Source organism: Talpa occidentalis, unplaced genomic scaffold, assembly GCF_014898055.3.
Source record: "Talpa occidentalis isolate TD23 unplaced genomic scaffold, MPIMG_talOcc4v2.1 talOcc4.7, whole genome shotgun sequence".
Classification (NCBI taxonomy): Eukaryota; Metazoa; Chordata; class Mammalia; order Eulipotyphla; family Talpidae; genus Talpa; species Talpa occidentalis.
The window spans coordinates 125,284,457-125,310,352 of NW_023605083.1; the positions used below are offsets into that span (position 1 = coordinate 125,284,457).

Below are 25,896 nucleotides of genomic sequence, written 5' to 3' on the forward strand. Positions count from 1 at the left end.
AGGTTGTTGCAAGACTTCCCGGAGAGAGGCAGGAAAGGACCCAATATAGTGACTGCTGATTAATGAAGGCTACCACAATACTAACACATGCCCAGGAACTTTGCTTCCCCATCCAGGCCTGACCAAAATAGCACGGCCCCAGCTGGCATTTTCTATCTGACAGACTCAGAGACCTCAGCACATGGGTGAAGAAGAGAAACCACTTCTGAGTCAGCCACTGGCTTTGCCCATTCCCTCCTGCCACCAAGCAGCAAAGAGCCACGGGTTCTCCTCTCCCAATGAGGGGAGTCTCTGGTCAAGCCCCCAAATCAGCCTCAAGGCCCACCTACCTACCTAGGCTCTGCCAGAAACTGGACCTCAGATCAACTAGCTACACGCATTACCTCTGGCCCATATTCTTCAACATTTAATTGGCTTTTATCCAGTAACTGTAGGTGATAACAGAAGTCAGCTGACTAGGGATCACATTGACCTAAAATCCATGACCTTAACATCAAATCGCTCAACCTCTCAAAAACCCCAAACCTCTTAAGTCTTCCTGATCCACTTCCATCCTCAAGGAGGCTATCTGTCTGACATCTTTCAGCCGGGGCTGAGAGCTACGGCGTCTGTGTTTTGTTAGCCTCCAGTCGCATTTACCTTCATAAAGTATGAATGAAACAGTTAAGAGATTTTAAGTGCTCGAGTGAATAGTGCTGTCAAATTCTTCAACCCTCCCCAAAGGCAGATGATCAGTGTCTATGTGAATACCCTGAAGAGCCCACAGACAAATTATTTTGAAATAATGCAAGTTTAGAAAGGTGGATGGGCAGAAGATTAATATTTAAAAAATCAGGGTTGTGGTCACCTTTAGGGGAGGGTGGGTAGGAGTGGGAGAGCACGCAGGTAGATAAAGACACTGCTAATGGGACCTTCCTGGTGGCTCAGGTGGTTGAGCGTAGCGCTGTGAAGCTATCTGCAGCCTCTGCAGCACGGATTCGATTCCCGGCAGGCCAGAGAGATATCCACATGGTGCGGCAGACCTCTCCTGTCTTGCCCGTTGCTGGTTCGTCTGTCTGTTCCGCTCCCTGCTCTGTCTCTGAATCTTCTCATGCTCCTGCACCTCTGGCCTGTCCCCCAGCTCTTGTATAAATAAATAAATCTTTTAAAAAAAGGCACTGCTAATGTTCTGGTTCTTGGGTTGAGTAGTGTGGTTGGATGAATTCATCATGTTATTAAAAATGAATAAAACAAAAGGTAATATGTGCAGATCAAAGATGAGAATGTGCTATGAACCAGTGATTATTCATACAATTCTGTATACTTGAAGTTCAAAAAGTAAAAATACAGAGAAAACACCAGAGCTTAAAATTACTTTCCCTTTCTGTTTCCGACCACTAGTTTCCCCTCCCATTGCACAACCAACCACTGATTTTCATTTCTTGCATAGCCTTCCAGCTAATCTCTTTACGCATCTATAAGCAAATACAAAAATATAGCCCCTGCCCCTGCCCAAGACATAACTCTCCATACACAAATGTGGCGCCTTCCAGTGTGGACCTTACCCAAAGTGTATGTGGCCCACAGAGGCCTTCAGGGGCTGAGGTGGCGTGGGGCAGTGGGCACCAGGGGTTCCTCGAGGCCAGACAAGATCACACAGATTGGGCCTCCCCGGTGGCGCAGCGGTTGAGCGCTGGGTTGCGAAGCTGCCCACAGCCTCTGCGGCGCCGGTTCGATCCCCGGCTGCTCCCCGGCCACCGGAGGAGGGTCCCACATGGCGCGCAGACCTCTCCTGCCGCCCAAACCTCTCCTTCCGCCCACTGCTCCCCTCAGCAGTGTACTTCGGTCCTTCTGCCTGCTCTGCTCTCTGCTCTGGCTCTGGTGAATTCTCTCACCCTCCCGCGCTTCTGACTGTACCCAGTGCATGTATAAACAAAAACAAAGAAAGAAAGAAAACATGCCTCTATAAAAAAGATCACACAGATTAGGCGACACTCCTAACGTTCAATTCTTACCAGGCACTTTTAGAAAAGGGAAAATATTCCCAGGCCATGACAGATGGATGGGTACCAGGTCACACAGAATCTCTAAATCCCCTTTTCCTTGGATTAGCAATGATTTCCAGAAATTTCTATGTCTGGACCAACTCACTCTGGTCCCTCATAGAACTATATCAACCTACAGAGCTTTGGCTCTTCATCAGGGGGTGCTGTGAAGGACTGAATCAGACCCCCACCCCATACTCCCATGTTGAGGCCTAACCCCTAGTACCTCAGAATGTGACTGTCTTGGAAGAAAAGGCCTTTAAAGACCTGAATAAGTTAAAATGGGCCCTAATCCAACCTGACTGGTGTCCTCTTACAAGGAAATTTAGACAAAGAGAGATCAGGGCATAGCCACGGAGGAAAAACCACTTGAGGACACTGCAAGGCAACAAGGAGGGAGGCCTTGGAAGACACCAAATCTGCTGACACAGCAGCCTCGGACTTCCAGACTCTAGGACTGTGAGGAAATAAATTTCTGTTGTTGAAGCCACGCAGCCTGTGGTATTTTGTTACACAAAACACTAGGAAACTAATACAGATGCCGTTAAGGAAATATCTATGGATCCTAATGTTCTGTGTGATCCAGGATGTCATAGGGATGTCATCTCTGTGTTTATTCATTTATGTTTTGCCCCCAATTTTTTTTTTAAGATAGATTTATTTATTTATTTATACAAGCACTGGGTACAGTCAGAAGCGTGGGAGGGTGAGAGGATTCACCAGAGACAGAGCGGAGAGCAGAACAGGCAGACTGACGAAATACACTGCTGAGGGGAGCAGCGGGCAGCAGGAGAGGTCTGCAGGCCATGTGGGACCCTCGTCCCAGCGGCCAGGGATTGAACCGGCGCTGCAGAGGCTGCGGGCAGCCTCACAAGCCAGCGCTCAATCGCTGTGCCACCGGGGAGGCCCTCCCCCCAATTTTTTTAAAGATTTATTTATTTATGCATACAAGAGCTGGGGTGCAGGCCAGAGGTGTGGGGGGTGAGAAGGTCCACCAGAGACAGATCAGGGAGCAGAACAGGCAGACTGACTGAAATACACTGCTGAGGGGAGCAGCGGGCAGGACAGGAGAGGTCTGCCGCACCATGTGGGTAGCTCCCTGGCCGGGGATGGCATTGGTGCTGCAGTGGCTGCCAATAGTTTCATAGTGCTGAGACTTAACCCTTTGAGCCACCAGGGAGGTCCCCTCCCCCAATTTTTTTTTTTTTTTAATAGAGGCATGCTATTTATTTATTTATTTGTTTGTTTGTTTGTTTTTTGTTTATACATGCACTGGGTACAGTCAGAAGCGCAGGAGGGTGAGAGAATTCACCAGAGCCAGAGCGGGGAGCAGAGCAGGCAGAAGGACCGAAGTACACTGCTGAGGGGAGCAGTGGGCGGCAGGAGAGGTTTGGGCGGCAGGAGAGGTCTGCGCGCCATGTGGGACCCTCCTCTGGTGGCCAGGGATCGAACCGGCGCCGCAGAGGCCGCGGGCAGCTTCGCAACCCAGCGCTCAACCGCTGTGCCACCGGGGAGGCCCTCCCCCAATTTTTTTTTAATGAATCTTGTTTTCCTTTTTGCTTTGATTGCTCAGAAGTACAAACCTAAAATTTTACTTCTGTCCCTAGCAACCTCTGGAATATATTTTATGTTCTAAAAATGTTCTAAAAGTCCTGGTTTTACTTGCTTGTCTTTATTTTCCTGTCACCCAAATTTCCTCCTTTATTTTATCCTATTGAATAGCAATACGTAACTTTTGTTTTTTCAAAGAACAAAAGGAACAGTTTGACACTGGCTAGAGATCCTGGTAAAAACTGATTTTAATAGTCAATTCTTTCTTGAGCAGTTTAAAATTTAATTCGTCTCTAACATGTTTCAGGTTTTAAAAGAATCCAGTGATGCACATCTGTCCTTTTTTTTTTTTTTTTTTAAGATTTATTTATTTATTTATAGAAGCACTGGGTACAGTCAGAAGCGCGGGAGGGTGAGAGAATTCACCAGAGCCAGAGCGGGGAGCAGAGCAGGCAGAAGGACCGAAGTACACTGCTGAGGGGAGCAGCGGGCGGCAGGAGAGGTCTGCGCACCATGTGGGACCCTCCTCCGGTGGCCGGGGAGCAGTCGGGGATTGAACCGGCGCTGCAGAGGCTGCGGGCAGCTTCGCAACCCAGCACTCAATCGCTGCGCCACCTGGGAGGCCCACATTTGTCCTTTTCTGATGAGCAATTAATTTAACAAAAAGAGGCATCTGCTAAGTCCACGTCACAAAGCAAGGAGATGGTTTAAACTCAAGTTTCCTGCTGCAGTAATCCTTAGTAGTCCCATGTCTGCCTTTCTCTATTCCATATCAGCTCCTGGCCCCAGGGCCCTGCTTGGGGCGCTCTCAGAAAAAAGTTTCTTTGGACGGTATTTAGTTTCACACCAATTAATGCGGTCCCTTCCCAGGCAGGGACAGGCAGTCCCATTACACATCCAGTGCGTGCTCCTCCATCCTATCAGCAGATGGAGAGTGGAAGATAAATGCATGGCCAGGTCACCCGGCTGGTCATCTCTCCTCTCATCACTTTAAGCAAAGGAGTGAGTTTCCCTGAGCTCTGTCTTTGCCCACACCATAGTCAAGGCGGACCTCTGTGATGGGAACCTGGATTTAAGGACGTGGAGTCCCTGCGCCGATGCAGGGCTGGAGAAATGTCAGCTAGATTCTGTCAGTTGCAGAAATAAAACCAACTCTTGACTCTTGAGGTTTCTAAACTTCTATCTCTGCTCCATGTTGCTGCTAAAATTTTCCCAAATAAAATCATTTAAAATTTTATATTCATTTTAATGTATAGGAACACCTCCAGACTCTTAGGGTTAATTACCACAGGCTGAGGCCACTTGACTGTCATTGTGCTGAATGAGACACACACCCTGATTGGTGAAGTCCCAGGTGGGACACGGTGCTGGGGACAGAAATAAAGCAGCTTGGACACACCAGGGTCCACGCCCTTGACCTGACAGCCATTAGTGCGCTGACCTTGGGAGTCCTGTAGCCCTGGAGACCACCACACTTCCTCCTCTGAAATGGAAACTTTATTTTAATCTTGAACAATGACTGAACCAAGGTAGCTGAGCAGGGGTGGGGTGGGGGGCAGTATATGTGCCACAAAGGGCGGGGGCATGGTTGGTATCCCCTCGCTTCTCTGTGCCTGCGCTGCACCTGGTTCTGGGGGTTCAGAGGAGACTGAGCCCGGCACAGTTCCTGCCCTCCAGGAGCTCAGTCTGCTTGTCACATTCTTCCCTACTCCAGGGCTCCCAGCCTCAGCCCCATCCCTGCCTATGTCTCCTATAGACTGGGCCAAGTTCATGTTCCTTTTCTCAGAGCTCTGCCACTTTTGAACGAATTTAAAGCAAACTTGGCTAAAGCTCCAGGTGGTAATTCTTTAGGGGGGGTGATGCCCACTTGCTGGGAGCACTTCCGCCACCTGGGAGCACTTCCACCATCTTGTTTTCTAAGTAACTCAGACACATCTGCTTAAATAAGACAACTGATTCACTGACAGAACATCACACCCCTGGCCAGCTGCAATAAACCGGGAAAAAGAAAGGTGGGCAGGATGGAAGAAGAGAACACTTTTGATAAACTGTAGTAGGAATCCCAGCTCTTAGACTTAACACAAAACCTCACTGATGTGATGCAACAAAAACAGCGGCCTGGACTCCACCATCATGGCCGCCAGCCTGCAGGAGCCAACCTTCAAGACGGCCCCCGCCCCCCCCCCCCGCCCCGGGAGCCTTGTCCGCATGTGGTCATTTTCCAGCTCAGACTTGGCCTGTGTGACCAACAAATACTGCGGGAGTGTGAGGGATTCACCTGTAAGATCAAGTTATAAAAGGCACCCAGGGACTGTAGTGCCCACCCCTAAAATCCTAAAATGAAGGGGGCTGCTTTCCTCTACCTCAAGTCACAGGCAGCAGGTGCAGATGCTCCCGGGAAGATGAGGCATCGTGACCCAATCAGCCACTTGGCCTTCAACCTGGAAATGACTCAGGAAGAAAGAGGGGGGCCAGGGGGTAGCCACCACTGTTAGGAAAATTACAGGGAGCCATGAAGCAAGGTCCCCGAAGAACTCCCGGGCTCAGCATGGAACGTGTTGGCCCATCTTCTCCTGTGGATCTCAACCATCTCCAAGTTCATTTTGGGTCCTTCTCAATGAGCCCCCTGTGGAGCACCTGTGCCAGGTGCTGGGCTTACAGGGTACATAAGAAATCATCCTTGCTGCCCAGACGGGGCAGGCCGGTGCGGCCCAGATGACTGGAGCGCAGTGATGTCAGCAGCAAGAGGGCTGACCAGGGGAGGTCAAGGAAAGTCTGAAGGAAGCAACCTGGGCCTGGCCTTGGACCAGACCAAGAATGGGCGGTGGGGTGCTCCGGGCAAGGGAACAGCACGTCCCAGGGCACAGGGACATGAGAAATCAATGCATTCTGGGCACGGGCAGCCACAGGAACCAGAGTCTAGGGCAGGAGGTGTCAGAACAGAGGACCTTGCCCTCTGTGCTGATAAGCTGGCCCCTGTTCTGACAGCCTTCAAGAGGTGACGGGATGATATTGGCGCTTTAGGGAGGTCACGCTGGGCCTTTGGAGGAAGAGACTGGAGGCCTATAAACAGCCTGGATGGTGACGCAGGTGGAAGCTGAGGCCTGAGCAAAGGCAGGCACAGCGGGAATAGGCAAGGGTGGACTTGAGAACTTTCTAGTGGATGCAAAAGGACTTGATTTGGGGGATGATAAAAGTGTTCTGGAACTAGACCGTGGTGATGGTTGCATAGTATCAGGGAAGCAACACATGTCATTAATAATACATTTCATGTGTATTTTCACACACAGAGAGATTGTGTGATTGGATATGGTGGTTGAGGCAGAGAGTAGAAGGGAAGTTTTCTGGAAAATGCTAGAAAAAGATAAGGAGGAAGCAAAGTCACGGGGATGCAGCTGTTGAGGGGTCTGGTGGACAAATAGGAGCAGACATCACCCGCTGACCCCCTGTGATGTTCGGGGAGAGGCCAGAACTGACTGGACCAGGGGAGGTGCTGGTGCAGAGGCGGGTTGAGCTCCAGGAAGGACATGGCTGTGGAGACTGCAGAGAGCGGGGAGGCAAGCAGACTTCAGGAAAAGTCTCCCCTGGGGGATAGGAGTGGGTTTGTCACACGGGTAGGAGAAACACTAGACAAAAGTGTGCAGAAGGTCAAGGAAGGAAGTTTCATGCAAGGCAGCACAGGGGCCCGAGAGCCAGGGGCCGGGAGAGTTCCTCGGGAGCCCTCAGGAGAGGGGATGCTGTGGCAGAAGCTGCGGGGCCAAGGCCCGACTGCTAAGTGAGGGGGCGCTGGGAGGCAGAGACAGCGACTATAAACCAGCCTTCAGGGTCTCCCTGGTGGTGCAAGGGGTTAAGACGCAACCTATGAAGCTGTCTGCAGCCACTGCAGCACGAGTTCACTCCCTGGCCAGGGAGCTACCCACATGGTGCAGCAGACCTCTCCTGACTCACCCGCTGCTCCCCTCAGCAGTGTGTTTCATTCCATTTGCCTGTTCTGTTCCCCAATCGTCTCTGGTGAGTCCTCTCACCCCCCACATTTCTGGCCTGTACCCCAGTTCTTGCATGCATAAATAAATAAATCTTTAAAAAAAAATAAGCCAGCCTTCAGCAATGTTTGACTGAGGAAGGGAGTAGATAGAAAAGGCCTCAAAATAGTAAATGCAGGGTAGCTTGTGATTTTCCATTTTCCTAAAACAACCACCACAGCAAAGAGTTACCAGTCACACTGGGAGATTGAAAGAAAGACCCAGAAGAGGGGCAGAGATACTAAAAGTGGGGTGAGGGCTGAATAAATGATAGGGTGAGACCCTGGGGGTGATGGCAGGGATGGGCGCTGAGCCGGGGCCGCGGGGCCGGGCTGCTCTGATCAGCCTCGGGTGGACAGCGCCTCGAAGCTGGGCGGGAGCCTGGAGGCTGGGTGCAGAGGCAGATAAGCCTGAAGCTGGGGCAGGGCGGGAAGTTGAGGGAGTTCCCTCCAGACAGCACTGTTTTCTAGGTGAAGATGGAGTGAGGTCATCTCCTGAAGCAGGAGGGCCGGGGGTGGGCAGGGGCCTGAGATGAAAGGAGGGAAGCAGCAGGAGGGGTCACCTGAGCAAGCTGGGGGGGTCAGCATGATCTTGCGGGGCCTAAGGAATGGGACACCTGGTCCCAGCCCCCTGTCTGCTAATAGCCACGCGAAAGTGACTTAGCATCTCTGGGCCTCAGTTTCCTTAAGTGTGCAACAAGGTGGAGGCCTGCAGAAGGAGTGGAGACCTCCCCCTGCTCTAAATCCTGCAGTTCTACAGCCTTTCCAACATTACTAAGAACTTTCTCTGGAAACCCTGGGAAGGGAGCAAGTTACTTCCATCTGCGGTGGAGAAGATGTGAGGAATGCAGGTCTTGGGGAATGGGTTGCTGCAGAGCCAGGGCGTGGTCTTGACAGGACCTGGGGTGTGTGGGCAGGAGTGGATAGAAACAGTCGGACTCTACAGGATAATAAAGTTACTGGAAAGGAAACATTCTGTCTTAGGCACGGCCCTCAGGGCACACACCTCACTCTGACTCTCTGCCACGGAGATTCTTATCATCTCCATTTTACAAACTGGGGAAAGACTCAAAGAAGCAAAGTAAAAATGACTTTAAAGATGTGAGTCAGGCCTACGGCTCCCGACAGTCAGGTTTGGGTTAGTGGGGGTTCTGGTGCGATGCTCGCTGGCTCTCACAAGGGCAAGTCATTTCTCTGGGGCACAGAGACATCCCTGGTCAATGAGCATGATCAGAAGATAATGGATATCCTGCCTCACGGTTGCCATGGGGATCAATGCTCGTGCAAGAACAATGGATTGCTGGCAGCCACGCTCCCCTCCAGCCACAGCTCAACAAACCAGCCTCATCCACACCCCTGTCTCCAAAGACCTGGATGACCCAGCACCCCTGTTCTTTGCCAAGTAAGGTGGCCTCTGTCAAGGGGATTGCATTCTGTGGGTTCTCCCTCCATTCAGCCCAGAGGCCCAGCGAGCCCTCCCCCACTTCACATGGTCCCAGAGGAAGCACAACAAAATCTATTTATCTCAAAGATTCAAAATCGGTCTAAAAAGCATAATAAGCCAGACTTCTAAGGTAAGACAAAGCCCCCTGCTCTGCCTTTCTGGGATGAGCTGAACACATGGCAAATAAAATCACAGCCTGGTGGGTAGATGGGAAATAAAATCCACTATCTAATTTACATCATTTGGGAGAAAAAAAGTTATAGCATCATAAACTCTGAAGCACTCATGTATTTCACGAATCTGACAAAAGGGTTATATCTCACTTGCGAATAAAAATAATCAGGGACAGGGTAGAATATGGAAATAAGAAATTTATGGTAGAATAACAAAAAACAAATGATAGAATCACTCACTTTTTTAAAAAATCACCTCCCCAATCCTACCTCCAGAAAACGCACGTTCCTTCTAGAACACACCGATTAGAACCTGACTTAGAACAAGTGTTTTGCTCTAAAACTTTCTGAAAATGCCACAAGGGAAAAAAAAAAACCCTGAGCTCTCCATTGGAATATTTTTCTCAATTGTTATAAACATCAAACCCAAGCAATCTGACATGCATCTTCAGGCTCACGGAAAGACACGGTAAAGCCAGAGAGAAACTTGAACAACTTACTGTTTTCCTGACCCTCAAGGCTTGAACCTGGAAAAGACAGGAGAAATATGTTGAGTTCATTAGGCTTCAGTTCTCATGACGTTTAAATGATGTGGGAAAAGAAAAAGACTCACAGAGCAGAAGAGTCAGCAGGACTCCAAGACACATTTTGCCCTCTTGGGCCCGGGCCTGCGGCATCCTGAGAGAGAAGGCTGCGGCAGTCAGTTCTGCCGCCGGGACATTCCTCTGGGACAGGAGACCACAGGAGACCACAGGTGAAAACCCTGTCCTGTAAAAAGCAGAGAAACCCCTCCGGTGACTTCTCTGGCGCCACAGAGAAACTGGCCGTGGTGCTGGTCAGGTAATGGCGGCCATTGCTGGAAATCGGGAACAATGAGGCCTGGGCCGGCCTGATATCTCCTCAGGAAATGACTGGCCTTCCTGAGGGGCCACTGAACACAGTCGCTTTGTTTAGTTTTTTGGGAAAAAAAAGGCCCAAGTGCCATTTGCCTCGGCATTTCTGACTCTCTTGTCTGGCGGGGCTTGGCGCTCCTTCTCAGAGCAGGGTGAGAGGGTTCCTCCAGCGCTCCAGCTTCCACCCAAACGCTTCTCTCCTGGGACACCCAGGGAGACCTCTCGCCTTTCCTGTAGTCCCTCAGGGGCCTCTTTCTGCACAGTGTAAGTCTGGCCCTCCGTGGGACAGAGCTGACTTTTCCAGAAAATTGCAGATTCATCAGGATCTGCCACCAGGCCCAAGCTGAACTTGGAACTCAGTGGGGCTAAGGCTCTCCCTGGCCTCTGCAGGTGGTTTCACTGTGGATGGAGGCAGCCCTGTGAGCTCCACCACAGGTGGTGGCCCCCTCCAGCCTGCACCCCTAAACATACACTCTACCCCGGGCCACAGGGAGCTTTCTGAGATATAAGTCAGTTCCTTTCACTCCCGTTTGAGACCTTGAAATGATTCCCTATGACTCTCCAAAGCAAGTTGGTTTATAGTCCTCCTCAAATTCCACCCTTGCTTACACTTCTCCAGCCTGGTCTCTCACCACTTCCTTCCTGGCCCCTACAATCTGGTTACTAAATTATAATTTAGTAACTACTTATAATTTAGTAATTACTTATAATTCCTAGAACACAGCAAGTGCCTGCACCTTTGACAATGTTGTTCCCCTTCCCCTCTTCTGCATCAACTCCTCCTGAATTACCATCTTCCTCACCTTGAGCTGCCCTTCCTCCACACCTCTGTAGTCTTCTCTGTCAGACATTTTCTTGAAAGTGTCATAACAGGGCCTCCCTGGTGGTGCAGCGGGTTGAGTGCAGCACTGTGAAGCTGTCAGCAGCCTCTGCAGCGCAGGTTCAATTCCCAGCCGACCAGGGAGCTACCCACATGGCGCAGCAGACCTCTCCTGTCTCGCCCGCTGCTCCCCTCAGCAGTGTATTTCAGTCAGTCTGCCTGTTCTGCTCCCCACTCTGTCTCTGGTGAATCCTCTCACCCATGCGCCTCTGGCCTGTACCCCAACTCTTGTGTAAATAAAATAAATCTTTAAAAAAAAAAAAAAGAAAGTGTCATAACAGCTGGCCCTCCCCCTGTGGGCTGCTGGCTCCATTGTGAGGACAAAGCCTGGTGCCTAGTAGATGATCAGAAAGCATTAGTAGAATGGAAGGTTGTCTGGGTGAACAAAGACAAGCTAAGAGTGTTGTCTGCGTTATATTATCACTGCTTAAAATTGAGGCGGCCGTACTGTTTCTGAAATAACTCCCCCCTCCTACACACACACACACACACACTTCCACAGGGTAAAGCTAAATCAGATTTGAACTGAGACAATAGAAACTAAACCCTTCTCTGCCTCAGGACCAGTACCAAGAGAAAGGTGGAGAACAATTCCTCTCTCTGCTCTAGAGTTCAATGGAAGTTTTGATAAGAGCTGTTGAGAACCAGTGCATGCATGCGGAAAGAAATTTTTTTCTATTTTTAGAAATGTCCAGTTAGGTTGTTTGTGTTCTTGGTTTTGTGTTTATAGAGTTCTTCATATATTCTGGAGACAAGTCCTTTACCATTTGCGTGATTTGTAAATATTTTCTTCCTGAGTATAGCATGTCTTTTTATCCTCTCAAGGGAGTCTTTTGGTAGGAAGTTGTAAATATTAATGAATATTAATGAAGTCCACTTCATCAGTTTTTTTCTTTAGTGGATCATCCTTTGGGGGGTCAACTACCAAGTCTTTACCATTTAGATCTATTCTCTCCTTTGAGCTAATTTTTATATTTAATGCAAGGTGGTCTGAATCAGAGTTCATTTTTTAAATTTTGCATTCGGAAGTCCAATTGTTCCAGTCATCAGTTGAAAAGACTGTCTTTTCTCCAGTGAATTTTCTTTGTACCTGTTGTCCTCAAACAAATAAGCAGCCAGAAAATGGGTTTATTCAGAAACAACAGCAATTCGGAACATGTAAGCATGGGTACACTTCCCAGGACAAAAGGGAGGCACGTTCTTATATAGAGCTTAGAGGAGCGTGTATAAATGAAGAATCCATGGAAACGAGAACTTTGCAGTGTCATGGATTTTATTTGCTGGGTTAGAGCACCTCCATCGGCTGAGCTACTGGGCAGGGAGGACCCTCCTCCCTCCTGCCACCTCGTCACTTCCTGTTGGAGATCAAGGCCTGTCTCATCTGGTTGGGTTCTGTAGGGTGCGTGCCTGAGAACTGTCTTCTAGCCTCTGACCTCACTTTAGTGAGATTTCTTTTATTAATTTCCATCTACCTTTGTCCAAAATCAATTGTCCTAATGTGTGTGGGTTGATTCTGGAGTCTTTATTTTGTGCCATGGATCTGTCTGTCTTCATCGCTACCACAATGCTTGCATTTCTGGGGCTTTATAATATATCTCGAAGTCACGTAGTGTTAATCTTCCAATTTTGTCCTTTTTGGAGTTTTTTGGGGTATTCTAGACTCTGCGTTCCATGCGAATTTTAAAAACAGCCTGTCAATTTCTACCCAAAAAATCCTTTCTGAGATTTTGATCAGAATTGCATTGAATCTGTAAATACATTTGGGGAGAATTACTAACAATATTGAGAAGTGTGACCCGTGAACATGATTCCTCTCGTCCTTTATCTTTTTTTTTTAAGATTTATTTTATTTATACAAGAGCCGGGGTACAGGTCAGATGCTGGAGGGTGAGAAGATTCACCAGAGACAGAGTGGGGAGCAGAACAGGCAGACTGACGAAATACACTGCTAAGGGGAGCAGCGGGCAAGACAGGAGAGGTCTGCCGTGCCCTGTGGGTTTTTCTCCGGCCGGCTGGGGATCGAACTTGTGCTGCAGAGGCTGTGGACAGTTTCACAGCGCTAAGCTCAACTGCCTGTGCCACCAGGGAGGTCCCTTGCCCTTTATCTTTTTTCATTTATCTCAGCAGTGTTTCAGAGTTTTCAGTGTACTTTTCATTATAAATCTTTGTGTCCTTTTTAGTTTTTATTTATTTATTTAAGATTTATTTGTTTGTTTATTTATTTATTTATTTATACAAGCACTGGGTACAGTCAGAAGCGCGGGAGGGTGAGAGAATTCACCAGAGCCAGAGTGGAGAAGAGAACAGGCAGAGTGTCTAAGTACACTGCTGAGGGGAGCAGCGGGCACAACAGGAGAGGTCTGCACACCATGTGGGACCCTCGCCTGGCGGCCGGGGATCGAACCGGAGCTGCAGAGGCTGTGGGCAGCTTCGCAGCCCAGCGCTCAACTGCTGCGCCACCGGGGAGGCCCCTTTTTAGTTTTTAACTGTGTGTGTTACCTATTAAAATGTAAAGAAATAGAATTTTAAAATAAAAGCTGTGCCTCAGGGTGTTGAAAAGCATTTGAAATGACATCCACTCCAGCCCAGACAGCACCCCACAGTCCCCTGAGCTTATCCCCCCTTATCCAAGACCTCCCCCCTTATCCAAGACCCTGCTGTCCTCAAACAAAAGCCATCAGCTATTCCAACAAATAGGGTTTATTTGGAAACAGAAGAGTGGACATACTGGAGGACTGTTCATGGGGAGACCCATGTGTACTTTCTCGAATCCAAGGCTAACCAATTCTAACCCTTTGCACTCCGAAACATTTTATGATATTTTGATTTAATTTCTTGTGCCATTTCAAGATAAAACTTCAGGGAAACATGCATGTCTCAAAAAGTTGTGTTGAAATAACTTCAATTCCCCGTAATCACTAATAAATTGCAATGTCCCCTGAGAGGGGACATTTTAGTGACATGCTAGAATTCATGCCGGACCCTGTAATTTGCCCATATGGACACTCTTTCTAGCTTCTCAACCTCCTTTAAATAGGGTTCCGAATTTTTTTTTTAAAGATTTATTTATTTATTTATACAAGCATCAGTGAGAATGGCACATATTAAAAAAACTAGCAACAACAAATGTTGGCGAGGATGTGGAGAAAAAGGAACTCTCCTGCACTGTTGGTGGGAGTGCAAACTGGTCCAGCCACTATGGAGAGCTGTGTGGAGATTTCTGGACCTACTAAACATAGAGCTTCCATATGATCCAGCAATTCCACTCCTAGGTATTTACCCAAAGGACACAGAAACATCAATTCCAAAGAGCACCTGCACCCCTATGTCTATAGCAGCACTGTTTACAATAGCTAAGCTTTGGAAACAACCCAAATGCCCAAAAATAGATGACTGGATCAAGAAGATGTGGTACATATACACCATGGAATGTTACTCAGCATTCAAAAAAGATAAACACATGCCATTTGCAGCAACATGGATGGCGCTGGAAGGGATATTGCTCAGCGAAATAAGCCAGAAAGAAAAAGAAAAATACCGGATGGTCTCACTCATAGCAGGAATCCAGAAAACTTAAATAAGGGACCAGGAAAATGAATAACTATAAGAAAGTGAAAATCAAAATCAACAAACAACTATGAACCAGAGACACTCTATAGGGGGTGGGGGGCGGGGAGAGGAGGGATTGGGGTCAAAATAAGGGGGTTGCAATTGTATGGGGAATATAAAAATAAAATTTGTTTAAAAAAATAAAAAATAAAAAAATATTTATTTATACTAGCACTGGGTGCAGTCAGAGGCGCGGGAGGGTGAGAGGATTCACCAGAGCCAGAGCAGGGAACAGAACAGGCAGACTGACGAAGTACACTGCTGAGGGGAGCAGCGGGCGGCAGGAGAGGTCTGCGTGCTACGTGGGACCCTCGCCGGTGGCGGGGGATAGAACTGGTGTTGCAGAGGCTGCGGGCAGCTTCGCAACCCAGCGCTCAACCGCTGCGCCACCAGGGAGGCCCGGGTTCCGAATATTAATGTCCACCACCCTAGTGCGTGCCTGAAAGCAGGGATAGTACCAAACTCTATCTACCCACGATCAAGTTCAGTTTATAAATTCGGCACACTAAGAGATTTACAACAATAATGGAATGCTTATAACAACACATAGTAAAAAAAAGTTATGTAACTGTGATTTCTATCTTTCTAAATATCCTACTGTATATAATCATTTTACACCTCATTGACCACAAGTACATAAAACCATGGAAAATGAAACCACAGATAAGGGGGCACGAATGTCTAATTAGAGTGGCATTTTATTATCACTTCCCCCTGTCCTTAGTGGATTCCTCGATCTAGAAGAAAAATAGTTCCCCATATTTTAGCTCTCTGGGAACTCATTAAAAGAGGAACTCTTCCACTGCTGGAGACCTCAGGTGCACCCACCAGGCAGGACAAGCTCACCCAGGCCCCTTCTCAGGCACAGGGGGTTAAAGGAAGACAGAGTAGCTTACCACACCATGCGCTTCTGCCTTCAAATACCAGGGAAGTAACCCAATCACAGCAATTCAGCTGCCTGCTGGAATGAACCCCAGGAAGTGGTTTTTCTGAGAAGCTGGGGTTGAGTGGGTCTCGGGGTGGGGTGGTGGAGGCAGACAGCTGTTCTGTCAGACAGTTGCAGGCACCCAGCACAGCTGAACTCTCTTCTGTTTCAGAAAGATGGTGACCTGGCCATTTCCCCAGCCTGTGGCCACAGGTCTGATCCATGAACCTAGGTGAGCTGTTGAGAGCAACAAAGCCCCCATTCTCTGCATTTGGGATTCACCCCAAAGGGAGATCAATAGTTACTAACGAGCAAATCAGAACCTGGGGTTCCAGTCCCTTCTTTGCATTTTAATAGCTTCATTGTTTTGAGGTTCATTTTCCTCACCTATAAAATTGGAATTAGGGCCTCCCTGGTGGCACAAGGGGTTAAGATGCAACCTATGAAGCAACCTGCAGCCACTGCAGCACGAGTTCCATCCCCAGCCAGGGAGCTACCCACATGGCACAGCAGACCTCTCCTGACTCGCCCGCTGCTCCCCTCAGCAGTGCATTTCAGTCAGTCTGCCTGTTCTGCTCCCCACTCTGTCTCTGGTGAATCTTCTCACCACCCACACCTCTGGCCTGTACCCCAGCTCTTGTATGCATAAATAAATTTTTAAAAATTGGAATTAATATCCACTCTACCTATTTCACAGGCTAGTTATAGAGACCAAAGGCGAGCTGGCCTCAGAAATCACATTTAACTAGCTGGGGACAATAGAAGGAAAAGAATCGTCAGACCAGCAACAGTAGTAATTATAATAGTTGTAGGTCTAATTTGGGCCCCTGCCTGCTTCATCTAATTGCAGTACTGGCAACTACGTTGCCTTAATGAGCTGCAGCGGGGAGACTAGAAGCATTTTTTTCGATGCCCACCCATATGCAGTCCTCTTTGCCTTCTCTGGCCCCTTACAAGGTGGGCAGCGGGGCCAAAGGGAGACAGCCTAGGACAGCATGGAGAGGTTGGTGTTGGGTCCCAGTCCCCGGTGGGTTGTGTTATCACTCAAGGCGTGGGCATTTTTTGCCTTCATGGGCCCCTTCCTCCATAAAAACATTTTTAATTATGCTTTACAACAGCTCTGGAATAAGTAAGATCATATAGATATTATATACATTCAAACACTTCTTGACCTCAAAGTGTTTTTTTATTCTTCTGATTTAAATTTTTTTGGGGTGGGGAACCCTTTAATGTATTATGGGCCCAGGCACTGTGCCTCCTGGCCTAAGGGAGACTTGACCCTCACAGCAGATCAGCCATCATGACCCAGGGGCCTGCTCTCTTCTGCCCTGAGTGCCCCGAGGGGCCAGAGCACCACCAGGTCCCAGGCACTGAAGCAAAATGCTCCACAGGGTTTGGGCATCCTGTGCTCAAAACCACCGAAGACAAAAGCATAAGCAATGCAAGAAAAAATATTTTTAAAAAAATCACACTTCCTAGAAATTAAAAACTGTGTGCAAAGGATATCATCAAGAGACAAACAGGCAATCCACAGGATGGGAAGAAATATTTGGAATCATGTATCTGATGAAGGTCTAGTATTCAGAGTATCTAAAAAACTCTTAAATCTAGACAACAAAAAGTAACAATTTTTTTAATGGGCAAAGGACTTGACTAGACATTTCTCCAAAGAGGATAAACAAAGGACTGATAAGCATATTTTAAAAATGCCAACATCATTATTCATTAGGGAATTATAAACCAAAGCATAACGAAAAATCATTTCCCAATAGTAAGTGAATAGTTATCATTAAAAAGACAGACAACAGTAAGTGTTGGTGAGGATGTGGAGAGGCTGGAGCCCTCAGACACTGCTGGTGGGATTGTGAACGATGCAGTCACTTTGGAAAACAGTCTGGTACTGCTCGAAAGTTTAAAAGTAGGGTTACCATAGGGCCCAGGAGCAATTCCACTATGGTATATATCCAAACAAAACGAAACCACGCAAATGCTTGCACATGAATATTTATAGCAGCATTACTACTAAGAGCCAAGACATAGAAAAAACTCAAAGCCCCCTTAATTGACAATAAACAAATGTGGTCCATCCATATGATAGAATGTTATCTGGCAATAAAAGGAACGAAGTCTGGGTCCATGCTACAATATGGATGTATCTGGAAGATATACTTAAGTGAGAGAAGTCAAATGTGAACAGCCACATTGTAAATGATTCCATTTCTATGAAATGTTCAGAATAGGCAAATCCAGAAATACAGAAAGTAGACAAGTGGCTTGCTAGGACTAGGAGAGATAATGGGCATGGGGTGTCTTTTAAGGGCAATTAACATGTTCTAAAGTTGTGGTCATAGCAACATAAGTCTCTGCATATACTAAAGATACTGAATTGTACATTTTATAACTTTTTTAAGATTTATTTTTTATTTTATTTTTTATACAAGAGCTGGGGTACAGGCCAGATGCATGGGAGGGTGAGAGGATTCACCAGAGACAGAGTGGGGAACAGAACAGGCAGACTGATGAAATACACTGCTGAGGGGAGCAGTGCACGAGACAGGAGAGGTCTGCTTACCATGTGGGTTGCTCCGAGGACGGCGGGGATCGAACCGGCACTGCAGAGGCTGCGGACAGCTTCATAGCGCTGCACTCAACCGCCTGCACCACCAGGGAGGCCCCTGAATTGTACATTTTAAATGAACAATACATGTGAGATATAGCTCTATAAAGCTGTTATTTAAAAAAAATCCTAGGACATGGGTGTTTTAGTTTTTTGTGACTGCTGTAACAAATTCCCACAAACTTGATGGTTGAAAACAACAGAAACTTATTTTCTCACAGTTCTGGAGGGCAGAAATACCAAATCATATCACTTCCTCTGGATACATTCCTTCTAGAAGCTCTAGGGGAGAACTTGTTTCTTGCCTTTTCCAACTTCTGGTGGCTGCCAGCATTCCTTGGCTTGCGGCTGCATCACTTTAACATTCAAGATGGCATCTTCAGAACTCTCTCTGCTCCCTCTTCACATTGCCTTCTCCTCTGTGTTTCATTTCCCTTTGTCTTATTTTTAAGGACACTGTGATTGCATTGGGAGCCCACCCATAATCCAGGATAAACTCCTATATGAACCACTTGTGCAAAGACTCTTTTTCCATATAAGTAAAATTCACAAGTTCCAGAGATGAAGACCTGATCTCTGGCAGCCCCTTTAAGTCCACCATGCGGCAGTGGATGGTGGGGTTAGACACCAAGCTCTCTGTTACAGGAGGGGAAACAGAGCTAGAAGGTGAAGCATCGACCAGATCTCAGAGTCACATCTGCCTGCCTGTGAGGCCTCCAGAGACTGATCCTGTACAGCACCTTCCTGGGCAGACGACTCAGAGGCAGCCTGAGTGGACGCACACTGACTCACAGGAGGGGAGGAAGTTCATGTGTGTGTGTTGGGGGGTGGCGTGGAGTGGGTAAGAGGTAGCCTGCATCCTCTTAAGTGAGAGGTGGCAGGCAGGAAATGGGCCAGGTCTCCTTGGCAATCAGCTCTGACCCACCCTGGATGACTTCAGGGCAGGGTTATCAGATTTAGTACCCAGTTACATTTGAATTTCACAAAAGCAACAAGTCATTTTATGCTATAATTATGTCCCACATCTTGCCTGGCACAAAGAATTAGTTGTTTATAGGAAATTCAAATGTAACAGGGCATCCTGTATTTTCTCTGACAACCCTCACTCAGGACCACTTCTGGGAAGCAGCCTGTTTCAGGACTGCTTATGTAAATGGAGTCATGTGTAAAAATGCCAGAACTTTCATGCCCTGAAACACTTCATTTCCCAGTTTTTTCCTTTTTCATGTCAGGTTCTCCAGAGGACCTGAGGTATAACACGGCACCACCCGGGGCTGCAGGTAGGAGGGAACGTCAGGAATGCTCCAGGGGCTCTAGCCCAGGCCTTGATGCAGCTGGTCAGCATCCTCTAGGAGGCCCCACTGGAACGAAATTGCCCCTTGCAGAGGGGGGTACCCCTCAATCATAGCCTGAACTGTGCTAAGCACCAGGGAAAGATCAAGGCCTGGCCCTGCCACTGAGGACTTTCGAGGGGAAGCTGACCTACTAGCAGGTTATCCAACATGGTGTCAGGCTTGCCGGGAGAAGCTCCACCTGGGAGGTAAAGGATGAGAGACTGCCTTCCTGAGAGTTGTTCTCCAGCTTGGTGGTAGAGGTGGTAGAAGCAGTGGAAGTGGTGAAGGTGGTGCTGGTGGAGGTGCTGGTGGAGGTGGTGATGGTGAATGGTGGTGGAGGTGGTGATGGTGGTAGTGGTGATGGTGGTAGTGGTGATGGTGGAGGTGGTGGTGGGAAGTGAAGGTGAAGGTGGTGATGGTGGTGTGGTCAATGATGGAGGTGGTGAAGGTGGTTTATCTAGAGATCAGCTCAGTGAATTATACATTCAAAAATGACTTTGGTTTAAAGTACAGAAAGTTTCCAGCTTATCAAGTTTTGATCCAGAAGTTTGTTCTTAAGTTCACTGTTGACACAAACGCTAAATGTACTCAGAAACAATCTGACAACTGCTGATTAGGTTCTCAAACCATTTGTCAGCAACAAGATTGAAATTGTTCTAGGAGCAGCCTGAGGTATGTGGTTCTCAAGGTGGGGTGGGGGGTGGTTCTGCTAAAATTATGGACATTTAGCAGTTTTCATGGATTATCTTATTTCCTCACATGCATCAGATACTGGTATTCTCCTCAACGCACAGGAGAGAACCAAGAGTCCAGAGAGGTTAGTGCACTTGCCAAGACTCCACGGCTAAGCCCACGGAACACCGGGGGCTGAACTCTGGCCTCAGTCCTGACTCCGTGCACAGCACCTCTGGAAGAAAAACACTTCAGGGCTTCTCGAAATGTCCCATAACAGGAAAATCTTTGGCTTAGAACAAAGACCAAGAAGGTCAAAGTCTAAAAAAGTTAAAATACGCAGAAATGAAATCTTTCTCCACCAAGGTTATTCTAGGATGTAATCCTTCAATTTGTTCTACACAACTGTCTTATTGCTTCCTGTTTCTTTATGGCTCCATTACCTGATTAAACAAGATGAAGAAAAACAGAGACATCCAAATAACAGGGCAGCTCAGCCGGGGCACCAGACATGCGCCGGGAACAGGGCGTCCATGCGGACCCGAGTCAGTGGCGCGCCCCGCCAGCAACTGCACAAACATCTACACTGAGAATGTGAGACGCTCGCACCCGCCAGCTGGGGCCCTCCTAGAGCTCATGGAGCTGCTTGCCTGGAGCTGTTTCCAAACAGATCAGCTGCCCAGAGAAATTTGAAAAAACAATTTTTAAAACTAATTCCAGCTTCCCTGAAGAGCTGGAACCAGCCCCAAAGCCCTTTGAAGGAATTCCAACAAGCACCCCCATAATGCGCCTCCTTGCCACATGGCCTGGTTGGAGCTGAAGGCAATCAAGACCCAGCAGATTCAAGAAAAACTTTGAGCTCCCCCCACAACTGCCTAAAAGGGATTTGGAAAGAAGCCCTGTAGCAGGACGGGCGCTGTCACCGCAGCCGAGGGCTGTTTGTTCAAAGTCCTCTCCGATGTCCCTTGTCTTCTACAGGGCATCGCAAACATTTGCTTACCACACACCTGCCCCTCCCAACTACCTGTGAATTGTGTTCCTCCCTTTTATGCTCTAGACCCTCCAGCCTCCCCTCAGCCCAGCACGGCACAGGAGTTTGCTCTTGCCCGAGGGGTACTCGGCTCTCTTATCTCTCAGGCCCCCCGGAGATGCAAAATTAACTTTGTTTTTCTGTCCATCTGTCCGCTGTGACTGGGAGTGTTTCAGCCAAGGAGCTACAAGAGTGAATGGCAAAAGAACGGTACCCCTTACACCACAGAATATTCCTCAACAGTAAAGAGGAATTAACTGTGGATCCTGGCAATAACTTGGATGAACCTCCAGGGAAGCTCACTAAGCGAAAAATGCCAATCCCGCCCAAATATGATGCTGTTTATGTAACATTTTGAAATGGCAGGATTTTGGAAATGGAGGACAAATTGGCAGCTTCTAGAAGTTGGGGGGTGGGGACAGGGCAGAAAGGGGTGTGACTTAAAGGGTATGACTTAAAGGAGGCTCCCTGTGGAACTGTATCTTGACTGCCTGAACCTACACGGGATGAGGTAGGATAGAACTTTCCACACAGGTACAATGAGGACAAGTGAAATCACGAGTACAAGACTGATGGCTTGTGTCAATGCCAGTGTCCTGTGATACTACACTGTGGCTTCATAAAACCTTACCAGTGGGGAAAACTGGGCAGAAGATACAACGGCTCTCTGTATTATTTATTACAAATGCCTGCGAACTGAGTATTATCCCAATCAAAAGCCTATTTAAAAAATGGGCCTGTTCCTGGGTCCTGAGGGACTCAGCTGTTGGGTGCTCCCCGACGCAGGAATTGATGGGGATTACTGCATTCATTAGACTACTTTATGGCCTCCACCCTGCAATTCTCCTGCGGTCTTAAGGGGTGCAAGGCCCTTCATAGTGGGGGGCAGGGAGCTGAGTATTGCCGAAATGTGCTCCATTTCTGTCAGTCCAAGAGATCGGAGAGAATTGGGGTCCCCTTCTCAAACAGGCTCATTCCCTGGGCTCAAGAGAAAGAGGGGAGCTGCTCGGCAGGTGTCTGCCAGAATCACCTTTGTCACCATCTGCTCTTCCTCACCACCAGGGCTCCCCTGGGATGCAGCAGTCGAGGCCATTCCGCTGACAAAAATAAAGCTTGAATATTCCTGCTGCTGCTTAGAACCTGGGAAATCCTCTCCCAGGGTGAGGGGGAGCAAATGTGCTGGGAACAGAGACATTCTAGATGGAAGCGAGGGAGGACATTTTGTGCTTAGGAAGTATCTTGGATGTTCAAGGAGGCTAAAGGGTTTTTGATTGTTTTTTAACACAGCCCATCAGTGGCGTGTTCCCTCTCATCATTTCAAGACCTATTTTACCAGAAAATTATTCTTAGATGGACCCCTAGACAGTGAAATGGGTAAATGTGAGGTGTCCTCACCCCCTCTTGCCCCACTGGCGCAGGCTGAGAGACCCACCCCTTCGGTCCCCTGACACAGATGACCACACTTGCCCAGGCGGCCGGTGAAGGGCCTGCTGGGCCTGCTGGGGTCTCCGGCTTCCCGGGGCAGGGAGCCTCCTTCTTTATCTCTGGGGTCCCCACTCACCACTTGGGCTGTGAAGGCACATCCCCACCCGGCCAGGTCCGGGCTGCTTCACCAGGCCTCTCAGGAAGGGCTGAGCACCTCAGCGCACCTGCTCCGCCAGGGCCTCAGCTGCCAACACCTGAAACCCCAGTGACTGTGACTGGTGGGCAGAGGTGTGCAGCGCCCCCCAAGTGCCCACCTCCCTGCACCTCTTACTTCTGCTTCTGCTTCTCCCCTCCCTCACCCCCCTCTCCTGCGGCCTCACCCGCCTCCAGGGTCCCCACAGCGGGGCACGTGCCGCGCAGGGGCTGCCCTGCCTGTGGTCACACCTGCCAGACTTGGGGTCCAAGCTCCCTGCAGCCTAAGACAATACGACCGGTGACCGCCCGCAAGTCCATTTTTAAACCTCCACTCGGAAGGCCAGGGCCGGGGAAGGCGGCCCCAGCTCGCCCGGGAGGCCGCATTGTTCTCACACCCGCATTGTTTCCAGGCCCCGCCGCTGACCAGCGGCCCCGCCACCCCTGGGGAATCAAATGAGGTTGTTTTTCCCAAGCTCGGGCTCCTCAGGTGCGCGGCAGTTCCTGGACCCCGGGGGGCCTGTGGCATTTCTGCAGCAGGAAAGAGGAAGGAACTGCGGGTCCAGCATCTGCGCGTGGCACCTGCAGAGCCGACCCCAGCCCGGCGGGAGCAGGAGGCGCCGTCTCCATGGCGACCAACCCAGGCCAGGAAGCCGCGGGGGCTGCGCTGGGGAGGCTCTTGCTCGGCGCCCTGCGAACCGCCCGCGGCCCAGGCGGAGCCTCCAGAAGCGCCGGTAGCAAGAGGAGGTCTCGGCGGGTGGACCCCGAACCGCGTGAAGCTCCTGGGGGTTCGCTGCCACCCTGGTTCTATTCCCTGACCTGGACCACAAGCTGCTGGGCGCGGTGAGCCCCGCACGAAGGGGCCAGTAGCTCTTTCACGCGAGGACAGTCCGGTGAGGGGCCGGGCGGGGGCACAGACCCCTCACCAGCTAAGCCAGCTGCAGCAGGTCCCGCCTGGGGCCTTCGGGGAGCTCGCCGGAGACCCTGCCCCTCGCCAGAATCGGACCATTTTCCCCAAAGCAAATTCCAGTTTGTTGGAAATGCTCTGAAATAGCAGGTGTCCCCGACCCTCTTCGCTCGCTCTTCATCTGTGTGCTGTCTTGTCTCTTACCTTTGCACATGCTGTTCCCCAACTTGGAATGTGGTTTCCTGCCTCTTTGGGGGGCTAACTCCCAGGAGAGACGCCTGTCCACCCTACCCCCCTTTTCAGTGGCTCAGACACCCTGCTTTCTGGACTCCCACTGAACTCACCGCACCCCATGGTAACAGAGCAGTGTTAAGAAAAGGCTCTTCTGGGCCCAGACTGGCTGTGTGACCACAGGGAGTGTTTCAACCCCTCTGGGCCTCTGCTGCTTCACTGACCAGGATCTGTCTTATAGGCTGTTTGCAAAGATGAGATGTTAACACACATTAAACCTTTGGGAAATGTTGGCTCCTGGTGGGTGTTCAGTAACCCTGCAGCTGAAGAAGAAACTTTCTTAAAGCAGAGCCTGATCTGCACACACCCCCCAAGACTGAGCTCCTTCAGCCAGGCTGGGAGTCCAGCAGTATATGTGGAATGAAGTCTGAACCCGTGGAGGGCTCTTTTCTGCTGATCATTTACACACCAAGCCTGGTCCTGGGCACCCTGACTTGTAATAGCACGGACTGAGTCATCCCCAGACTGGACCCAGAGTGGGCTCAGCACTTTGCCAATGAAGTGTGCCCCTGACGGGGCCTGGAGGGGTTCCCCATCCTTAGTGCCAGGCCAAGGGGCTCTCAGCTTAGCACAGCTGGGTTACCCGTGCGGTCTACAAACACCAAGAGAGTCAAATAAGCCACATACCTGCAACCAGAGACGCCTGATGGAAAAGGACAAACCAGACCCCACGTTGGGCAACCCGTCTCCTCTGTGCTTTTGCTTGAAAAAATGAAACCAAACTCTTCATGCGAATAGTTCAACTTTAAACTAAGTTGTGAAACCACTGTAACTACAGCCTTCCTCAGATCCTCAGAGGAAGAATGCCAGCCCATGGTTGCTGGGGATTTGGGAGCAGGCCAGGGATTGAATGCAAATGGGCAAGAGGGAAATAAGGGGGTGATGGCAATGTCCTCAAACTGGATTTGGGGTGATAGTGCAATTCTCTATATATGTACAAAATATAGCATTCCCAGATTTAGGAAGTACAAACAGGAGAAGTCCTGTTATGTTTGAATTTTAGATAAGCCACAAACAATATTTTTAGCACAAGTCTGTGCCAAATATTGAGGAGCACACACCTATACAAAAAAGTATTTGTTGTTTATCTGAAATGCCAATTAAAATGCCAATTATCTGGGGGGGTCTATATTTTTTCTGCCAAGCCTTTGAAGAGTACACTTACAATGGGTGAATTTTATGGTATGCAAATTATACTTAGTGGGTTCATTTAGCACAGTGCCTAGAAGAATATTGTTGCTTAAAGAAAAGTACAGCTTTTCAAAGATAGTGAAGGAAAGGATAAACAGATGGGACTACATCAAATTCAAGAGCATCTGCACAGCAAAAGAGACATTAACCAAAACAAAGAGACACCACACTGATTAGGAGAAAATTTTTGCGCACAACACTAATGATAAGGGACTGATCACAAAGATCTACAAAGAGCTGAGGAAACTCAACAAAAACAAAGTAAATAACCCAATCAAAAAATGGGCAGAAGAGCCTGCCAAAGAGGAAATGCAAATGGCTACCAGGTATATGAAAAAAATGTTCAACATCACTTGTAATCCGGGAAATGCAAATCAAAACCACAATGAGATACCATCTCACACCAGTGAGAATGGCACATATCAAAAAAAGTAGCAACAAATGTTGGCGAGGATGTGGAGAAAAAGGAACTCTCCTGCACTGCTGGTGGGAATGCAAACTGGTCCAACCACTGTGGAAAGCTGTGTGGAGGTTCTTCAAACTGCTAAAAATGGAACTTCCATATGATCCAGCACCCACTCCTAGGTATCTACCCAAAGGATCTCTGCACCCCTATATTTACTGTCTTTACAGCACTATTTACAATAGGTAAGCTATGGAAACAACCCAAATGCCCAAAAATAGATGACTGGATCAAGAAGATGTGGTCCATATACA

At 48.7% G+C, this 25,896-nt stretch overlaps 1 protein-coding gene across 1 annotated transcript in view; it reads right to left on the reverse strand.

Annotated features, from left to right (window-relative positions):
- Positions 1-10,097, reverse strand: part of PECAM1 (platelet and endothelial cell adhesion molecule 1) — a 54,265-nt gene extending 44,168 nt beyond the window's left edge. Inside the window, exons 1-2 of the mRNA XM_037492268.2 lie at positions 9,827-10,097; positions 9,714-9,740 (exon numbers count right to left, since the gene is read on the reverse strand). Coding sequence (XP_037348165.1) covers positions 9,714-9,740; positions 9,827-9,890 — 91 coding nt within the window. The 5' untranslated portion in view covers positions 9,891-10,097. The remainder of the gene's footprint in view (positions 1-9,713; positions 9,741-9,826) is intronic.
- Between the last annotated feature and the right edge of the window lie 15,799 nt (positions 10,098-25,896).